General features: G+C 47.6%; 1 protein-coding gene across 1 annotated transcript; it reads right to left on the reverse strand.

Moving 5' to 3' along the window:
* Positions 1 to 902: 902 nt before the first annotated feature.
* On the reverse strand, positions 903 to 19,437 carry Strip1 (striatin interacting protein 1). The gene is made up of 21 exons (XM_038311433.1): positions 19,252 to 19,437; positions 16,126 to 16,195; positions 15,328 to 15,402; positions 14,861 to 14,995; positions 14,641 to 14,761; positions 13,567 to 13,635; positions 12,502 to 12,608; positions 12,264 to 12,391; positions 9,741 to 9,923; positions 9,165 to 9,382; positions 8,229 to 8,294; positions 8,060 to 8,123; positions 7,101 to 7,172; positions 6,331 to 6,405; positions 6,062 to 6,159; positions 4,840 to 4,966; positions 4,526 to 4,626; positions 3,768 to 3,834; positions 3,192 to 3,296; positions 2,468 to 2,672; positions 903 to 1,343 (listed from the first exon to the last, which is right to left on the reverse strand). The coding sequence occupies exons 1-21, from the start codon at positions 19,429 to 19,431 to the stop codon at positions 1,096 to 1,098; spliced, it is 2,514 nt and encodes an 837-aa protein (XP_038167361.1). The 5' UTR covers positions 19,432 to 19,437; the 3' UTR covers positions 903 to 1,095.
* Between the last annotated feature and the right edge of the window lie 537 nt (positions 19,438 to 19,974).

The raw sequence follows: 19,974 nt of genomic DNA on the forward strand, positions 1-19,974 counted from the left end.
AGGAGTGTAATCCAGAGAAACCTGAGTTTTTTACAGAAACTATAGCAAGGCCAGTAGTTCAGAACTACAGTGACCCACACCCTAAAGCAATCCTAGACTGATGTGGGCAGATGATCAAAGTACCAATTTCTCTTTCCCTCTACACTAGATAGGAAAAGCAGGCAGGCAAGAGGTAAGTGGGTGGCCTCTCATGCTGGTGGGAAGTGGTACTTGAGAACTGGAGATTTTCAGACCATATTTCTGAGAATCTCATGCAGCCTCGGGTAGCCTTGAATTATGTAGACGAGGATGACATGGAACCTTTGATTCTCCTGCTTCCACCTCTCAAATGCTGAGATTACAAGTATACACCACCATGTGGTGCTAGGGAGCGAACCTGGGGCTTTTTTACCTGCTAATCAAGCACTGTGCCCTGAGCTACAACCCTAGCCCCCAGAGCCTATACAGACAACAATAGGGATAGTTTTGCTTTCTTTTAATGTAAACAGAATACACAAACACATTAAAAACCCCATCATGACACAAGAGAACACAGAGAATTTTTATATATTTACAGGCCATGGCAATCAAGAGGAAAATGGCACCTCTGACTTCAGGAAGCCTTGCCCTATCTTTGATCACATCCAAAATCAGGGTGCAGAAGCTGTGGTTTCTATCACTTCTGGACAAAACTCACCAGGATGCATCGATACCCCCAGAGCACAACCAAAGTGTCAGTTTTCAGTTCTTGACCCTCACACCAATCTCTCCGTCTTGACCAACGGACATGTCAAAACTGCTCAGGAGTCGGTGTGACCTTGAGATTCAGTTGTTGATGAGAAGGGATGCAAGGCCTATCTCAGCTTTCCCCAGCCTAGGGCTAATTGTGAAGTAAGATGCAATCAGTCATGTCCGAGAAGGGAGGGCACAAACTGGGGAAGTGGAGAAAGAGTAGATTCCAGCTTGGAGAAGACTGCTCCTGAGTAGGATGTTGGGAGTCAGGCCGAGGTCAGCCTAGATGTCCTCACAGGCCCAGGGCTGGCTGTGAGAATCAATGGAGCTGTGCTGCCATCTGGAGGGCATGAGGAGCACTGCAGCAATGATGAGGACAGTCCCTCACTGCAGCAACTCTTCCCAGGAAATGGGCTTAGAGAAGACCTCCCTTTCTAGCCACAGGTCATAGTTCATCTGGAAGTCCTCAGGTAGATCTACCCGCTGGCCCAAAACGCTCTGTAGGCAATTGTCCACTGGCAAGAAGTCAGGGTTGCTGTGGGTCCGGTCATAGCGCCGGGCATTGAAGCGTTCAATGTTGGCACGGAGGGCACACTCCTCTGCCTGGAAGTCCCAAGGCCGGGCATCAAGATCTGGGGCAAAGCAAAAAATCTCAGTTAGGAGTCCAGCTCTATAGTAGCTCCCCATGACTATGATCTTTAACCAGGAGATTACTTCCAAGCCCCATCCTCAGGAAGATGAATAGAAATTCTTTCCCAGAAGTAGAGGACAGACAAATATAAGGAGAAAATCCAGAACTACTGAGAAAGATGCTTGTTCTCCAAAATATGTAGACTCAGATGACAGCCCCTGGAAAAAACACTTTTCTAAACATGAAGTCTCCTTGGTTCCAGGGGACAGAAGTGCAGCCCTGAGACTCCCTCATTTGTCCCTCCCCTCACCTCCCTGTCAAGACATCATGTGCTAAATTGAGCCCAGATGCTGGATACAGTGTTGCAGTGCTGTGACTGTAACAATGTAACAAACAACACCCAGACAACAATTAGACGGAGAGAAGATACCAGAGGTATCCAGAGACCCGGAAACAGGAAGTGACATGATAAGGTTCAGGGACTAAGTGCAGTCTATTCTGACAGAGGGCACACTGGAGAGCACATGCACCTGTGTGTGCTGGGATCTGTACAGCAACCCTCAGCAGGTACTGAGGGATCCTACTCTGTGCCTAGAGTCCTGGGTGTGACAGAGGCCAGCTGCCAGCAGATAATAATAGGTTTGAAAAGAAAGTTGTGGACTATGGGACCAGGGAAGTGAGTGAGTGTCCTTTCCCTGTCTTAGTGTTTGACTTCATTCCTAAGGGAAATAAGAAGTTAACCAGGAATTTTACTCAGGAGGCAACAGTATAGGGTGGGTATGTTGAAAAGATTACAGGAGTCAAACCAGAGGCAGAATCAGAGCCGGTCAGGAACTCTTGAGTTTAGGCAGCCAGAAGGCAGCTGCAGTAAGGATGAAGACAGGCAGAATGTTATGGCAATTTCTAGAAATGACATGACTTAGAATGGAGGGACAGAGAAATGGATGAGCACAGACGCTGAGAAGCTTTCCAAAGTCTTGCATAGAGCTCCCTTATTGGTGCCACAAAAACTAGAGCCAGGCCCCTTTCTGTGCCTCAGGGCAGAGACAACTAAGGTACCACAGGCAAGGAGTCAAAGGTGCACCTTGTCCCACCCTCTCCCAACCCTGTTTCAAAGTGCCTCACCGTTGCCATACGCCCAGTCATCATTCAGCCGATGTCGCACCTTCTGGTAGATGGCAGACATTGTCTTCATGTTGCTCTTGCGCCACTGTCGCCCCAAGTACTTGGTCTGCACTTTGAGCAGCTTTAGCACATAGAGCTGCATCATGGCCTGCTTCACCTTGAGGGCGCGCTTCAGGATGGGTGCCGACTTGAACACCACCAGCATCTGGGCAGGCAGTGGCAGCGATGATGAGGGAAGGAGTAGGTGTGTGTGCCACTACATGGTCACTTAACCCTTCTGGGGTAGGGTTAGGGCGACAGGCCATGCAGTTTCTCTTGAACTCCCTGCTTGCTGGTACATGGAGCTTACAGGCAAACCACAAAGGTTGGTCACCCTAATTATGAATCACTCTGTAATCTAATTTCTGAGAACTCATGGACCTGCCCTGTCCCAAAGGCATCCCAGGGTTAAAGCTGCTCTTGGACTCCTGACTATCATTTCCCAATCAGGATCAAGAGGCTATGGAAAAGTATCTGTGAGGGTGGGAAAAGGTATTTGTTTCAGGGCATGACTGGGAGTCTCTTCCAACTTCCAGTTCTACTCAGCAAAGAACCAGAGTCTGAGGGAGGACAATGCTTTTTGCCAGCTCACCCTGAGGACCCCCTGTCCCAGCTGAGGAGAAGCATAGCATGTGGCACTGCTCTGTGAGACCCTGGTTCCAGGACGGCTGCAGCACTGACTCACCATGGTCCTTGAATGTTTCCACTTTGTTAGCTTGTTCAAGATCCGAAGCAGGTTGATGCAAGAAAAGAGGTTCCTCCAGCAAAACTGGTTGTTGTCCCCTGCTTCCTGCAGGGAAAAGCCAGAGACATCACAACTCCCACAGCTGCAGGCTGCTCAGCAGTGTCAAAGGCCTTGACAAATACATGGCAGCGACCGTGTTCCAATGCTTCTAGCACAAAATTCTCTTGTCTCACAGCCAAAGGGAAACCCCACCCCACAAGTTGACAGAGAAACAAGACTTAACAAACTTTTCCTGCAGGAAACATGGGCCACAAAACTAGGGACCATGGCCCCAGACTTTAGTGGGAAGATGCAAGCAACTAGAGTAGGCAAATTCTAGGTCAACCCCTGCCAGACATGCAGCCCTACCCTCACTATCCCTTACTAGCCCTACCCTCACCACCAATCGCTCTGCTCTTTAACACCCCTCCCCGACTTTATGGCCATTTCTGGTACTTTAAAAGCTAAAGGTGACTTCTTCTGGAAGACACCTCTAGCTATGTGTTGGGGGACAGCCAGGGCATCCCAGGCACTCACCAGACTCTCTGCAGTCAGCTCTGGAAGCTCATTGACCACGCAGTGAGGGTAATCCAGGACAGAAATGCTGCAGAATGCAACAAGACCCAGGTGCTCATCGTGAGCAAAGGCTGGGTCTGCCAGAGTAGCCATGGTTCAGTTGAAGCAGAGTAGCAATCTACCTCGCTTGCTCTAACCCAGTCTCCCTGACCGTACGATGAAAAAATATCTGCTACAATATGTGTAGTTTCCCTGTGACTGGACCAGTTTGTAATCTAATTAGTAACTGCAAGGCAGGGAGACATTACTGCATCTTTCCTCGTAACACAAATCAGGAAGGTAGGGCTCAAGACAACTGATTTATGACAAGCCCTCTTAGGAGCCACAGCTAGCCGGACACTTCCCTTGTGACGTCTACATTGATAAGCAGGTGCTGTCAGGTACAGCTGGCACAAGGTGGGTGCTAAGAATCAGACAGTGCTTTACAGTGCACAAGGCCAAGCTCCTTACAGAGAACTGGGAGGGAAAGGGAAGAACAGAAGTGGTAGTGAGGGCAATTCTAGAGCCTCAGATGAGAGCCTCCTGGTCAAACAGAAAGACACGAGAATAGCCAACCTCAAAATTGACACACTGTCATTCACTTTGACTCCTGATTTCCTAGCAAAGTATTAACCCACAGATGCTCAGAAAATGTCTGCTGAACAGTCTCAATGGAGAACCCAGCTGGAAGTCCTGCCATCTGGCTATACCACCCTTTCTTGGCCCCTGGTACTCATCACCTGTTCTTGGCAGTGATGTAGGACATGATATTTTGATTGAAGAACTTCAGGATCAAAGGGATGCAGTTGGCAAAGACCAGGTGTTGGGCCATGTATTCAAACTGAAACCAAGAGAAGATAAATAAACATGCCCTTTGGGACCTTATTTTCTTTCCTCTAGAGATAAAAAGCCTGGCTGGAGAATCTCATATTAGAATGCTCATGCAGAGCTCAAGTGGAATCAAAAGCCAAGCCCTACTCTCTTGGGCGAGAGGAGCAGCACAGACTGAGGCACTGGCCCAGTGCACAAGAAGGCAGACAGACCCTGCAGGTACCTGGTAGACATGGTTCAACTTAAAGTGCTTGAGAAGCAGCAGCAGCACGGCAGAAATGGCCTTGACGATGACCTCCTTGTGGCGGTTCACATCTACCCCCAGCTTCATGCTCTGCAACACTGTGGTGCTAGAAACAAAAGTGCCTGGTGAGTCACCAGCGAGCACGGCACCTTCTTCCTAGGTGTCCATAGTGGGGACGGAGTCCAGAACCCTCTGCCAAAGGCTCACACCTCACAAACATTTCAGACGTCAGCCTTAGGGATCCACCTACCCATCTCCTAAGCGATCCAGCTTGGCACAATTTTTGTCTTCCCATGATGCCACTCAAAACATTCTCAGTCCCTTTCTCTGCTTCTCCTCCAAAAAAGGAACTTCTTCTCTAAATTCTCCCTAAGCTTTGGCCACCCTATTAACTTGAGTTCCCTAAAGCATGATCTGTCGAACACCAGTGTGTGGAGATGTTTTACTCTACAGTGGTAAGATGGGGGATCCTGAAGTTGTATAAATTTAGGAAGCACTGAGTTATAGCTGTTTTAAATCTTCAGAAGAGGAACACAGTATTTCATTATATCTCCTAGGATCATCAAGACGGCCTACTGTTCTGTGAACCTCCTTGTGGTATGAGCCAATCTCCCTCACCTGGCCATCACCATCAGACCAGGGGGGATCCACTCAGAACAAGACACTCCTGGCCAGCAGGCCAATCAGGTGTGGGCCTGGGTCCTTTCTCAGTGTAGAATACAGTCTCAGGCTGTTCTCTCACATGGAAAGATCTGTCAGCCAGAGATGAACAAACCCCGGAGTTTTATTCTCTCCTCTGACATTTGCCAGCATTCGGCCTGCCAGTTCACTGGCCAGCAGGAGAGACTCCATACCAGCACAGGTTCTGTGGTGGCTAACAAGCAGACCAGAAGTTACCTCTCCCATGCAGGGTGTGCCAACCACATGGCTCTAGGAGGGCTGAGAAGTTCACTGCCCCATCTATTTTACAAAGGAAAACTGGCATTCCTAATTTACTGAGAAGTTCACTCGGTAACAGTCCGTGCTGGGATTCAGGCTAAGCTATTTCTCTCTTTATCCAGGGAAACTTATCCAGTAGTTCCCTTCGTCTGAATCAGAAATACCCTAGACTTAACCTGTAGTGAAGCTGGACCAACAAAAGAAAGCAACCTGAAAAACACTGGCCCTCTTCCTTCTACCCATTGATAGCACTGATACTCACGGCATCTCCTCAGGCAGAACATCTGCCAGGATGTTGATTGAGTCTGTTTTGGCTTTTGATGTGGGAGCTGCAGCCAGTAGGATCTTCAGGAGGGCAATCTGGGAAAAGCAGACCACTTAGATGGGCATCAGAGCCCAGGACCATAATGGAGTCCTGAGAAGTGGAACTCCTGCAGGTCTTCAGGGGTGAAGGAGACCAACCTATGGGGTATCTCACCACAGATGCCTACTGATAGGCCCCCAAACTGGTTCCAGACAGAGAGCACTCACCATATACTGAGGCAGGCTGGGGAGCAAGCCTTGGTAGAGGGTTTCTGCAGGAACTTGCTCAACTTCCTCTTCTCCCTTTAATACAAGTCACAGATACAAAACCTACACTCAGGAACAGTCTCCTGAGCAGGACCTCTAAGCAGCAAAGTGAAGAGTGACTCTGGTGACGACGCCAGGAGCCTCACTCGCAACAGTTCAGTTAGTTCTTTCTGTGCAGTGTTCTGCCTGCATATGTATGCTGCACACCAAAACTCATTATAGATGACTTTGAGCCACCAAAACTCATTATAGATGACTGTGAGCCACCATGTGGTGGCTGGGAATTGAACTCACGACTTCTGCAAGAGCAACCAGTGCTCTTAACCTCTGAGTCATCTCTCTAGCCCAGTCTAGTTAATTTTTATTATAACATTCTTCATAAGGTACCATAGTAACACATGAAATCCCAGCACTGGTTAGGCAGAGACAGGTGTTTACGAGGCCAGTCTGAGCTGTATAGTGAAGCCATCTGGGTTATAGATAGATGTTATCTCAAATAAACAAGTAAATAACAGAGAAAGGCACTGGCCTATCTGTAACAGGAAGGGAACAAAGCACCAAGAGATCAAGTTTTGTGCTTGAGTTGCTTGCTGTTCAGGGACTGAAAGACCAGGACATGGACTGGAATCTCTTCAAGAAGAGGCCAAGCCCGGGAGCAGCTTTGTGGGCCAGGTTCAGCTCAGAGACTGAGAGCAGTTGGGAACTCTATGGCTGTAGGCCCCTTAACTCACCCCTGAGAGAGGAGAGCGAAGGAATTCCTCCTCCATCTGTGCCTGGACCTCTGCAATCGACGTGTACTTGTGCTGAAGAGGGGCAGGAGAGGAGGTGCTGAGAAAAACACCCTTATTCTCTGGTCACACTCCCCCTCACCTGCCCACACACACTGGCAAAGACCCAAGATTTTATTCTGGTCTTCTGAGAGAGAGCTAAGTCACAGCACAGATCCCTATGAAACTGCAGACTTATAATAGCTTTCTAAGGAGGCATCTACTTCTGACAGCCTCTGTAAAAAGTAAGTTCATAGTCAATAAGCAAAACGCAAACTAAAGTGGGGGAAAGGGCTTCCAAAAGCAAAAATGACAGGGGAAAAGACATCAGAGGCAAAACTGTGTGCTCAAAATCCTAGCTGCAAAGACCACTTGGTACTGATTTCAAAACTGGACGTAAAACTATTACAGTCCAAATACATTAGAAGTACTCCTCCTGATCCCTGGTGTCTCCCCCGCCTCATCCTTACACCCACAGCTCCCCACAAGCAGTGAGCATGGAGAAAAACACGACAGTCTTGGCCCCAACCCTGTCTTTAGACTCCACCTGGCTGCCAGCCGAGAGCCGTGTCCTGCCTGCCTGTAGCTCTGTCTGGAACTGGGTAACTGAAGCTGCCCGATTCCTACAGTATGCTCTTAGCACAGCCACAATGGTGCTCATGAGCCTTGCTCCCCAGCCATCCATGGACAGCGAAGCTGACAACGTCATCTCCACCTGCAACTCCTCTCAAATCCTCAAACTTGGCTCAGGAAAAGGGAAGGTTACTTACAGGCTTCTTGAACTCTGAGGCTGGTGTATAGCACACCCCTAAAAGACGTCACGCCTAAGAAGAGGTGCTTCCAGGCTATTGCTGGCAAACAAATGTCCCTTCTCACTTGATTCACCTGGGACCAAAGGCCAAAAGTTCCCTTCGTCCACTTACTTGTTTCAGTGTCTTGATGCTTTCGTGGATTGGCCTTGGCAGCCCCACCACTGTGCTGGTGTCACTGGAGAATAAAGAAGGCCTTGTGCTGAGCCCAGACAGCCACACACCTGCCCGCTGCCCCAAGGCCAGGTGAGCGAACTTCAAAAGGAACTCAGGTCACACTCACCTGCCTAGAGTGTAGCCTATGAACTTGCTGCGGCTGGATTCAAGGAACATCTCGATATCTTTCTCTCTACCATAGGAAGAAAGAGGGACATTTTATCAAGTTCCGTCTCAAGGGGTGCTACTGTCACAGGCCTGTGTTCTAACAGACAAAGCAGCTCCAAATTGTGATTTCAAGACAAGAAAAGATCTCTTACAATAAGGGGGAAAAACTGAATTCCAACTACTTTGATTTTTATATAATTTTGTTGGGTTTATAAACTTGATGTTTATATTTCTATAAAATGCATGGCTAGCTGACTCAAATTCAGGGAGGTATATTAAACTTAAAAGCACAAATTAATCTAACAATAGTAATATTTAATGCTTTCAGACACCAAGAAGTTTGAGAGATATAAGCTACAGACTTCAAACAGGCCATTTTCTTGTCTCAACAGAAACACCTTGGCTTTGGGGTGACCTGTTCTACATTCTTCTCACAATATCCAGAAAGCTGAGGACTTGCCCCTTTTACATCAGTTTATATACACATCTATTCATTAAGCTGCTGCCTATAAAGATACACATCTCCAGCTACCTTCCCATCTACTGACTTACCAAGGATACTGTTCAATGCATTAAGTGGTTTTGTGAAACTCTTCATCTATCATTTTATATAAAATACCATATACAACTCCAATATGAGTGGGGATAGGTTTGCCTAAATACACATTTTATTTTTTTCCCTAACTCTCTTCACTATTGAGTTTGACCAGTTCAAATTACTGACGCAAGAGCTGCACAGGGTTGTTTTATGTGTCAGCAAGACCACCCTCCCAGAAGCAACCCCGATGGCACAGAATAACTTAAGGTCATCTAAACCTTGCAGAGGAGCTCAGGTCAGCACTGGCCTGAGGATTTGAGGGCTCACTTCAAGACTGCTCTAGAACTTGAGACTCACCTGACCTTGGGAGCCCAAGGGAGCCCTTTTGGGCAGGTGAGTCTGTCAGTCTGAGGGTGCTGTAGTGGGGGAGGCATCACCTCATCTCGCTCAAGGGGAAATGTCTCCCCCTCCAGGCTGTTGTCATCATCATTCTCCTCTTCCTCTTCTCGAGCGTCATCAGCCTTATAGGGATCCCGCTCATTAAAGGCATCTAAATTGTCCTGCTTTATCAGAGCCTGAAAGCAAGGGAAGGGAGCTGAGAAAGCTAGCCAACTAAAGAGATGATGGCAGAGAGAAACAGTTCAAATGGAACAGAAAGATATCAGATAGGGAGCTGTGACACCGGCGAATACAGAGAAGGAGCTAAACTAGAGTGACAGACCACTTCCTGCTCCAGCACCTCACAAGCTGCCCGGATCTAAGGACCCCACTGTACACAGGCTTGGGGCTGGAGACATGCCTCTGCTGTGGACTCCTGATCAGCCTGATGGGAGCTGATTTCTAATATCCTGCTTACCTCAGGAGCATGAGCTCCCACCCCACCCCGTGTACTCTGAGATTTCTCAGGAGTCCTGGGGTCCTCTGTTGCCTCACCTTGTGTTCTCGCCGGCCCCGTTTCTGCTGCTGCTCAATCAGGTCTGAAGCAGAGGCTGGTGGGGAGGCAGCCCTCATGTTGCGGATCACCTTGATGCTGTCCTCAGGCAGTGGGGGAAGGCCAAGGAGAGCACGCTTCTCAGCCTTCATGCTCTGCAGCTCCTCAAAGCCACCTAGTGTGCACTATGTAAAATGGAGACGCAGAGCCTAGGTCACCATGTCCTTTGTGATATCATTTTGCTAAAAAGCATGCACGACACCATCGGAACCCACACCTTATAGAGACCCAAAAGACCCACCCTTGGACAAAAACAACAACAACAACAAAAAAAACTAAAGCCATCCAAGAATTCAGTGCTCTGTACAAGGAACAAAAGGAAAGGGAGCAAGAAAAAAATGAACCAGCAGCTGGTGGAAGCTGGCACATGATACTTGCAATTCTGTACATATGATATAGTCTCTAATTTTAAAAAGAAGCAGATTGAGCAGGGTGTGGTGGCACATAATTTATAATCCCAACTCTTCTGAAGCAGAAGCAGGAAGATCACCATAATTTTAAGTTCAACCTGGTGCATATAGCAAGTTCCAGGCTACTCAAGGCTACACAGAGACCATGTTTTTAAACAAACAGACAAAAACTAGAGTAGAACCAGTTCTTAGAAATGCCAGCCGACTGATGCTTTAAGGCTGTACATGTCAGTCTTCCAAACAAAACCAAAACATACTATGTGCTGCTTAAATAAAATAATATACAAAAAAACCTCCTGTGTAAATTCATTAGAAGCTCTAGCCCGGCAGTCACTGTGTCTAACTAACTCAGCTTCCTCTCAGCCTGAGTGAGGCTTCCTGAGGAACCAGCAGGTTTGGTCAAGATAAAACTTGTGCACACCCTAAGAGGCTCTAAACTCACTAAGCTCTGGCTGCAGAGTAAAAGGGAGACTCCCCCCCCCCCCCCCCCCACTGAGTATGGTGCTCCTCCTGGAAAAAGTACTCCCTGCTTGCCCTGAGTTTGGAATCTGACAGTACCCCCCATCCTTAGTGTGATGGCTGGTCCACCCAGTGTCCATTCCCTCGCCATGGAGAAACCGTCCACTTCACAGTACACTCTGGAAACAGGCTAGCCAGAAGCTCACTCTTGTTTTTTCAAAAGACACCTTACTGGGTTGGAGAGAGAGACAGTGCTACTGTTCAAAGCTAAGCTCAACCCAGGTAACCAAAGTCATCTGCCCAGTGGACTATAACTACATCAGTTACATCTTTGTCTCAAACCACTTTACAAACACGGGCTTGGGAAGGGTCTCCAAAGAGGCGTCTTGTTTGAGGATGAATCTGCTGTACGATTAGAAATGGATTTACCAAAGTCAGGGAGCCAATCTAGTCAATCTAGTATGACTATGTCCTGCCATGTCCTGCCTGTCCCTACTCAGCTTTTTTTCTTTTCTTTTTTGAGACGAGGTCTTATCATGTAGTCCTTGCTGTCCTAGAACTCACTCTGTGGACCAGGCTGGCCTCAAACTCTCAGGGATCTGCCTACCTCTGCCTCCTAAGTCCTGGAGTTAAAGGTACGCACCACCATGCCCTGTATTTCCTTTTCATCTCTTTTCTTTAACTTTTTAAAAGCTGAGCCTGGTAGCAGATACTGACCAGGCTAAGGCAGGAATATTTCAAGTTTAAGACCAGACCTTGTGTCAAAATAAAAACTAAACAGCTAAGGAGATGGCTCAGTGGGTAAGAGTACCTGCCTTGAAAAGATGAGGATCTGAGTTTCAATCCCAGTCCCATGTAAAAAGCCAGATAAGTCACACATTAGCCTGTAACCCCAACAGAGCAGAGTGGAAGCAGTCGGACTATGGGGATTTGCTGGCTGCCAGCTTAGCACCAGGTTCAGTTAGAGATCCTGCCATAAGGGAATACACCAAAGAAAGATAGAGCAGGAAACTGGTCTCTGAGCATGGGTGTGTGCAACTATGCATCCATGTCATTGTACCAAATGCATACTGGCATGCACAAGAAATAAGTAAATAAATAAGCAAAAACAGTACCAGTGTAAGTAAATAGTCTGTTTACTTAGCATGTTCAAGGTCCTAGATTCAATCTGTAATATCACTAGACAAATATTTTTTAAACTAAGTAGTTACATATTTCATAATTCAGTATTCAAAAAATGTAATTATTCATCATTATCCATGGGAGACTGGCCCCAGGAATTTCCCCTCACCCCTCTCCCACAGGAAGGTATCACATCCCTCAGAAGATGGAATGGGATTTGCATACAACCTAGGCATAAACTTCTGCAAGCTTGAAATCATCTCTAGATGATTGTAATACCTAAAGCTTTGTAAATGACTGCTACTAGTTAGGGAATAATAACAACATAGTCTGTACAGCCTACAGACCTCATTCTATGACCTGCATTTGGATGCATATATGGATGAGAATCCACAGGTACAGAGGGCCAACTGTACAAAGATGCCTTTCCTGCCTCGTCTCCTAGCATATGAGTGCCCCCAAGAAGGTGCTCACCAATACGGTCTTCCAGAGCAGCAAGAGAACTTTCTTCATGGGGAAGTGGGGTGCATGGCCACTGCAAAATTTGGTCACCATCCCAAATAGCATGATGGCAAATGGCTCATTGTTGTACAGAGGAGACCCTGGAAGTGACTCAAAGATATCAGGACCTCAGCCAGTAACAGGACCCACCCAAAGCCCCCCAGTCTCAGCTCCCAGGTGAGGCCTTAACAGAGGATCCCCAGGACCCTACCTAGCTCAGCTCTGAAGGTCTGCCGCATCGTTCTCCACTCGGCCTTGTCACCCTCGCAATCCTGGTGAACAGTCTCCACAATCAGGTACATGATGTTGAGCAGAACCCTAAGTGTAAGACAGGGGACCAAGGGCACTCTCAGCCAGGAGGGGGTATGCTTGTAATACCAGTTCTTGGAAAGCTGAGGCAAGAGGGTCTCAAGTTTCAGGCCAGCTTGGGCTACACAGTGAGTACTAGGCTAGCCTAAATTATATATGGAGTCTGTCTCAAACAAACAAAATGTGAGGGAGGAACCGTTGGGCTTTCACACCCCCTGGCTAAGATGTAAACACTCATGCATGTGGTAGAAGGCTGTCACAGAGAGACACCCAAGAAGACAACCGACACCTGAGGATCCTTACTAGGGCCAAGACTATAACTCACTCTGTATCTGCAGTGTCTGAACAGAGCTTACTCAGAGCCGACAAATATGAACAAGAATGGCCTGCAGAATGTTCTGCCCTAAGCCTCCTGGAGAGAAAAAACAAAACTGACTAGAGGAAGAGACTGAGGTCAAAGCAGGGCAGGATCAGGAGGAGGGAAGAGTCTCCCGGGAGAGGGGAAGCAGGAGGTGAATGCAGAGACAGTGTCTACAGTGAGGAGAATCACACTCCAACTCCAAAACCAGATTTCAGCCCTACAACATGGGAAGAGGATCCTCTCTTTAGCAGTTCTAGTCCTGTACAGACACGAAGCATGGCTGAACTGTCAGGAAAACCAGTACAGACAGTGATCAAACTGTGCACAGTGGGTGGTGGGAGCCCAAGAGCAATGCCCTGGTTTTTGTCCACATAAAATATACTCTATGACCAATTTCTTAGCCACTCTATTGAGTGGCTTGAGCCTAGATTTCCTCTGGATTTTCCAGGCCCCTTCCCTCCCCTAAGACACCAGGGCCTACTAATGACTCCCGGTGAGCCTATCACCTGAGCCGATTGGTGTGCAACAGGAATGCACACAGCTAAGAAATGCTCAGCTTTGCTCTGAGCTCACTCTCTGGTTCAGGGTACTTGAAGCTTGTCTCACCTCAGGTCTGTGCTGTCAGCCAGGGAGATGGCAGGTTTCCTCACTGCACTGCTGCATGCGGCACTGTTACTGCAGAGGAGATATGAATCAGCTTGGCAGGGCCAGGGAGATAAGGGATGCCCTTGACAAGTACTGTCCCACAGGGCAACAAGAAGCTGCTATGTTTAGGCTTTACATGAGACCTTAGGATACCACAATGGTTAAGAACTCAAGCCCTCGACCAGACCATCAAGTCTTAAAGTGTGAATCCTGCTCTACTAGTTAGGTATATGTGGACAAGGTAGAGTCAATTTCTCTGTGTCTAGTTGTCTCATCTACAGAATCAGGGTGATAACAGTACTTGAGTCATAACATGATTCAGTATACAAAATGTCCTGAAAGCAGGATGAACATATGTCTGAAGATGTAGTACTAGGGGATTGCCTTTAGTTACTACTATAATTATTTGATTTAATTTTGTTGTTTCTTTGGCTTTGGATATCATCTCACTAAGTAGCTCTAGCTACCCTGGAACTCACTATGTAGACCAGGCTGGCCTCCAACTTATAGCAATCTCCCTTATTTATGACAGCTGTTAACCTTAACTGAGCAGTAACTGCCTTGTTCACAAGGACCAGAGGTGACAAGCTTTGTTGTGCCTACATGTTAGGTTTGGGCTTGGTGTCCTGCTGAAGGGAAAATACAGAGAGGAGCTCAAGGTGAGCAGTTTCCTTCTGAGGACTGTTTTGGGCATGAGTGGAACCTGCCCAGGTACCAATGCTCCAGCATTACAGAGCATGCGGACCCAGCACAGGAACCCAACACTACTTTCTATCAACAAGGGAACCTCTCACCTCTCTCTGTTATTTTATTTTCTCATCTCTCTCTCTCTACTATATGATTTTCCAAGGAATCATTAAGCAGCTTCTCCATTATTCAACCTTATATGTTCCAAATAGTCTGAGAACAGAGACCCTTCACCTTAAGTGGCCTATTCAGCTGTCTCAAATGTTGTTAGTTCTGCAAGCTCTAACCCCCTTCCCACTACTCCCCTCCCCTCCCTTCCCTACTTAGGCCCTCAACAGAAGTGCTCACTCTATTTCCATGTTCAGAAGCTCCACCAAGGCATTGAACGTGCCCACCTCCAGGAGCAGAAAGATGTTGTAGCGCATCCAGAACTGCACTTCTGCCTCTGAGCTGCACTCTCCAAAAGTACCTGCAAACCCAGAGCAGAGCTTACCAAGACCCTCCAGACACAACTAGGCACTGTCACAGGCAGAGGTGTCAGGGGTCCCTGGGGACATAATCACAGTACCTTGGGCAACATAGAGAATTGCTCGAGCCACCTTGAGTCTTTTCTCCCGGGCAGTGACTTCCAAGCCATCCAGAAGCCTCATGGCATGGGTACGGTGCTGGTTGGTATCCAGCTCAGTCCACTTCTTGTCTGTCACTGCAGGGCACGAGACACTTATAACTGAACCCACATAATTCCTTTCAATAGAGTAGGCTGTGCTAATCTTTCAAATCAGGTCAGGAACAGGACCAGAAAGGCAAGTTACTCCTTCATAAGGGATAAGGCCACACTGCTGTTCTGTGAATTGGAATTCCCATCAGAAAGCCCAGAATGCCCATGTGACATTCTACATGTCACATCTGGCCTTGAACAACTAGTACAACAGTTTTTTTTCATGTTCCTGGATAGATCAGTCTGATGATGAAGAGAAACCCTGTCCTCTCCTGATGCAGTGTGAAGTGAACCAAATAGGGGGGAAGTGCTCTTACCATGGATCCGGAAGTCCTCCTCAAAGCATTTTCGATTCATCAGGAATTCTGGTCCTTCTGTATAGCTGTAAAGCTCTGTCAAAGAACAAAATCTCCTCACCATTACCACACCCCACATCAGTTCTCACGTGCAGCAGAGAAAGTACGGCATTTGTTTCGAGCCCACCTCTACTCCTGCCTGAGTCACAGGGATCCTTAGACTACCCTCTCTGGTTACTAGTGGGGAAGGTCTTAGTGTTCTCATGTACTCGACAGACAACACTGGCCACTTGGAAGCTCTAACTGGAATGTCAGTGGAGCATAAATCTGGACATTTCTAGTATGATATGCATTAGACTGTGCTGTGTCAGAGGCTGGCCATCACCCTGAATACATCTTCAGTGTCACCCCCTGAATAAGGATCGTGAAGCCTGGAAAAGCAGCTTATGCTGACGTTACATTATAGATCAATGACGTTAGCTGTGACAGATGTACAGAGATTTAAGTGCAGTGGCTAGCATTCCTGGGACTCACCACTGTTTAGAGATCTCTGTCCAGTTGTTGTACAGCAAGGGGTACCACTAACTGTCTTACCCTGGGACTGGGCGATATCCAATTCAGCTGACTCTAAACAAGAGCCTTCATGAAGACAAAGGACCATCCAAAATTACTGGACACACTGTCCAAGTTAAACAGCCAACTAATGCTTTAGATATCATTAATAGGAATACCTATAGAAAAATTATATCTGGTCTCAATTTTCTTAAGAACCAAGTCAAAAGTCCTGTCAAGTGGCACGAAGGTCTATCTGTATGTTACCTGCGAGCTCTGCAGCCCACTTGTCTGTGTCGGCATACTCAAACTCCAGGTCCGGAGACTCAGAATAGCCCTAATGAATGGAAAGAACGTCACACAAAAGATCCTCCTGAGTGTTTTGCAAAGGGATAAACACAAATACCTCAGAGACACTGTGGCACTACGTGACATCACTGCCTCTCCTTTTTTCATGTTTTACCACAGTACTTTGTCTCCTGAGCTAGCTAGTCCCTTTAAGCCCTCTCCAGCACTCTGTACTTCACCTTCAAAGCACCTACTATAAACTAGACTTATTCACTGGATTTCTTTTTTCACTCATCCTCCTCTCCATAAGATGGTAAGTTCCTGGAAACAGAAACTCTGTCTGCTGAACAGTGATATTCACTATACACCTGTTCAACAACAAACACAAACTTGTATTCTGCACAGTGCCTGACCATTCCACGCAGCCCTGGGTATCTAGAAGTTGCACTTCGTTCTGAACTGTGGACTGTAAAGAGCTAAGGACAACATGAGTATTGAAAGCCTCAGCCACTTTGCTCTTATCTCAATTTTCAGTGAGAACTGACAGTCAGAGAAAGCAGAAATGGAACAGATTGGCCTTCCTCCCACACACAGGAGAGAATGCAATGAGAATCTGTTAGGGATAGGTGATTCCTGAGAACACGCCATCTTGGAAGCCTTGTGCTAGGAAGAGAGGATCAGAAAAAAAAATGGATAAAGCTAGTCTTGATTAAAAGGTACTTGAAAGAGCAGAGGGTAGAGTTCAGTGTAGGGCACCTCCCGTAGCGTGTGCTAGACCCTAGGTTTAATCTTCAGCATTGGGGGTGGGAGGAGAAGCAAGTGAGATGGAGGGTGGGTCAGGGAGAACTTTATAAAAGATGATGACCATGTACAAAATGACATAATATACCCACAAACAATAGCTCTGCTCCTTATTAATGGACAATAGTGGACAAGCTACTGAGTTTCTAGGCTAGGGATAAAGTGCTAGAATGATTACCTAACATGTGTAGAGTCCTGGATTCATGTCCCAACACCACTAAAACACAAATAAAATCAACAGTAATCATATTACTGAGGCTGAGTTTCTCATTTACAAATGGGAATGACAAAAATCTGCTTTTCTTACCACTTTTTTGACAATCTCATATACATTATATAATGTATTGTGATCATATTCACAATCAAATTCATTACCCTTTCTTCTCCCCTCCCAATGTACTTAAGTCGAGACAAGGTTTTACTGTGGAGACCAGGCCTTGAGCTCTGATCCTCCTTCCTCAGCGTCCTATGTGTTGAGACTAGAAGCCCACTTGGCTGCCTTGGCTAATTTTGAGGACTAACAAAATTTACATAGCACATACTGAGCCCTCCTCCCTGTCCTCTAGACACTGATTTCAGCTGTCACTAGGAGACATGAGCAGCAGCAGCATCTCTAACGCAAGTAGACAGATCTCACTATTTGACGGGCCTTCCAGATGTTGGCTGTGGTGAAATCAAAGGGTAGAAAGAGAAATTAAAATGTATAATAGAGGTTGAGGATGTAGCTCGGCAGTACAGTGTTTGCCTAGCTTGAACAAGGCTCGGAATTTGAGTCTCAGCATCACAGAATAATAAAATGCATGAAAGGGTATTTATCTATTTTGGGGTTAGTTAGGGAGATTTGAAACTTTTTTACCTGTTGAGTCATCTTGCCAGCCCTAAAACATTTTCTTAAATATTTACTTATGTGTCTATCTGTGTGTTTAAGTGCATGCGTGCATGCAAGTTCCCACAGAGGCCAGAAGGAGGGTACTGGATCCCTAGGAGCTGTAGTTAAAGACAGTTGTGAGCTGCTCAATATGGGTGCTAGGATCCAAACTCAGGTCCTCTGAGAGAGCAGCAACTGCTTTTAACCATGGAACCATCTCTCCAGTCCCCTAAAACATTTAAAAGAGAGAGTCTGGGGTATAGTTCGATTCTTGGGGTCCTCTTCAGAAAAACTGAGTAAGTCTGGTCATTAAAGAAGGTGTTTCACAAACTTAAACTTGCATATTCCTCCATACTTGAAAGATCACTGAGAAGTAGCCACTGATGAGCCATTGTTCCACAATAAAAGATTCCTAAAGGATCCATCTTCTGCTTTTTCAAAAAGGCCATTCTAAGCTCAATCTCTCTGCTCTGGGCTTGTTCAGTTGCAACATGTTTTAGCAAGGTTCGAGCCTGCAACAAAAATGTTTGAAAGGAACTAATTTCAGAGATATCATTGATCTCTGGTTTGAGCTGGAGCATCAAATTTGGATAATGAGGAATTCCCTCTCAGCAAGTGCCTGACTGCTCATCACACTGGGAATTGTCTCAGGTGGAGATTGCATAGTAAGTGCTCTGGGAATGAATGTGCTGATTAAGAAGCCCTAAAATGCTGCCACGGGTGTGTGTTCATTCATGAATTCTGCAAACGGAAGCAGTGGGAGGAATTTTAACTTGGGGCGAGGTGAATAGCTCCATACTGCGCGGGCAAAGGGAATGACAGCTCACTAGCAGGAAGGAGAATCCGACGCCCTTTGGGTACTTCTGATCCTTAACAATTTAGCATTGGGTCCACTGGGCATACAGACACTTGTCGGTGTCTGCCCATGGCCTGATCCTGCACTGGCTACAGTTTGGAGGGGAACCCAGGACTCTCTCTGTCTCTGCCTCTCTCACAACCCGGGCCACGCAGCACTAGAGATACAAGCTCTATCCTAAAGCGCCCTCTAAACTCTTCTGGGTCCCTTCGCTGACAACTGGCGTCGCCCACCGCCCGTCCAGGACCACAGGCCGGAAATGATGAGGGGCTAAGAACAGACCACCTACTCTGTACCCCAGGGCTGTGCCTCAGGCCACGCCTCCGGGAGCACACCTGCTGTCCCCGGCTTCAGGACCTTCCCCCGGGCCGCAAAGGAGTTCGAGGCAGCGCTCCGGGCTTCCCTCCCCGGGGCCGCGGGAGCTGCCAGTCTCCCTAGCAGCACGCTTCTCGGTAAAGTGACAGCCCCCAGCCCGCCTGTCAAGCCACCCGGAAGCCCGGCTGGGCCCGGAAGCTGTCCCGGCGCCGGGACCCCCTCTGCCACCCGCCCAGTGGCAGCCTCGCCCCCCTGCAGCTCTGACCTCCGAGTCTTTGCGCTGGTTGCGGTTAAACTCGCGAGTTTTGCCCCCCGGCAGGAGGCCTCCAGCGGCCCTCGGCGCCCCGGGAGGAGGCTGTGCGGTGGCAGGCGGCGGAGGAGGTGGCGGCTGGGGCTGCTTGTTGTTCACAATCAGAGGGCCGGGACCGGCGGCTGCCGGCTCCATCTTGGCTGCTCCACACCCCCGGCTCAATTCTCGGACGGGCTCCGTCAGGCAACTCTCGCGTGATTTCCTCCAGGAAATTTCCCCACTCGCCATGTTGAGTGTGGCGGCGCGGGTTGAAAGCCGGAACTGCCAATCACCTCCAGGTCTTTGTCATTTAGTTTCTCTTCCCTCCTTCCAGTGGAACTAAGGAAGAGACGTGCCACTGGGCTCGCAGGAATTCCTTTAGGTACCTTTTAATTGGCGACATTTAACACCTTCTGTTAATCTGTCCCTTTCTTTAACATTTCTTTGCACTGACGTCACAGCCCTGTCCAAGGTGAGACTAGCAGAAAGGGAAAATCAATAGACAAAGGAATCCCTTACCCATGGGTCTGGTTGAAGCCTCTTTCTAGCAGAGAAGAGTTTCATCACAATTAACAACTGGTTTTTGGCTCTTTCCTCTCCCGCCACCCCGCCCCCAGTTGAAAAACCTGCAAGTTTGTAGGACTCTACAAGAAACCCCTTGTGTAACTCTAGGGACTCCTGGTTTTATCAGATTTTAAT

This window comes from Arvicola amphibius, chromosome 14 (genome assembly GCF_903992535.2).
Source record: "Arvicola amphibius chromosome 14, mArvAmp1.2, whole genome shotgun sequence".
In the NCBI taxonomy this organism is placed as follows: domain Eukaryota; kingdom Metazoa; phylum Chordata; class Mammalia; order Rodentia; family Cricetidae; genus Arvicola; species Arvicola amphibius.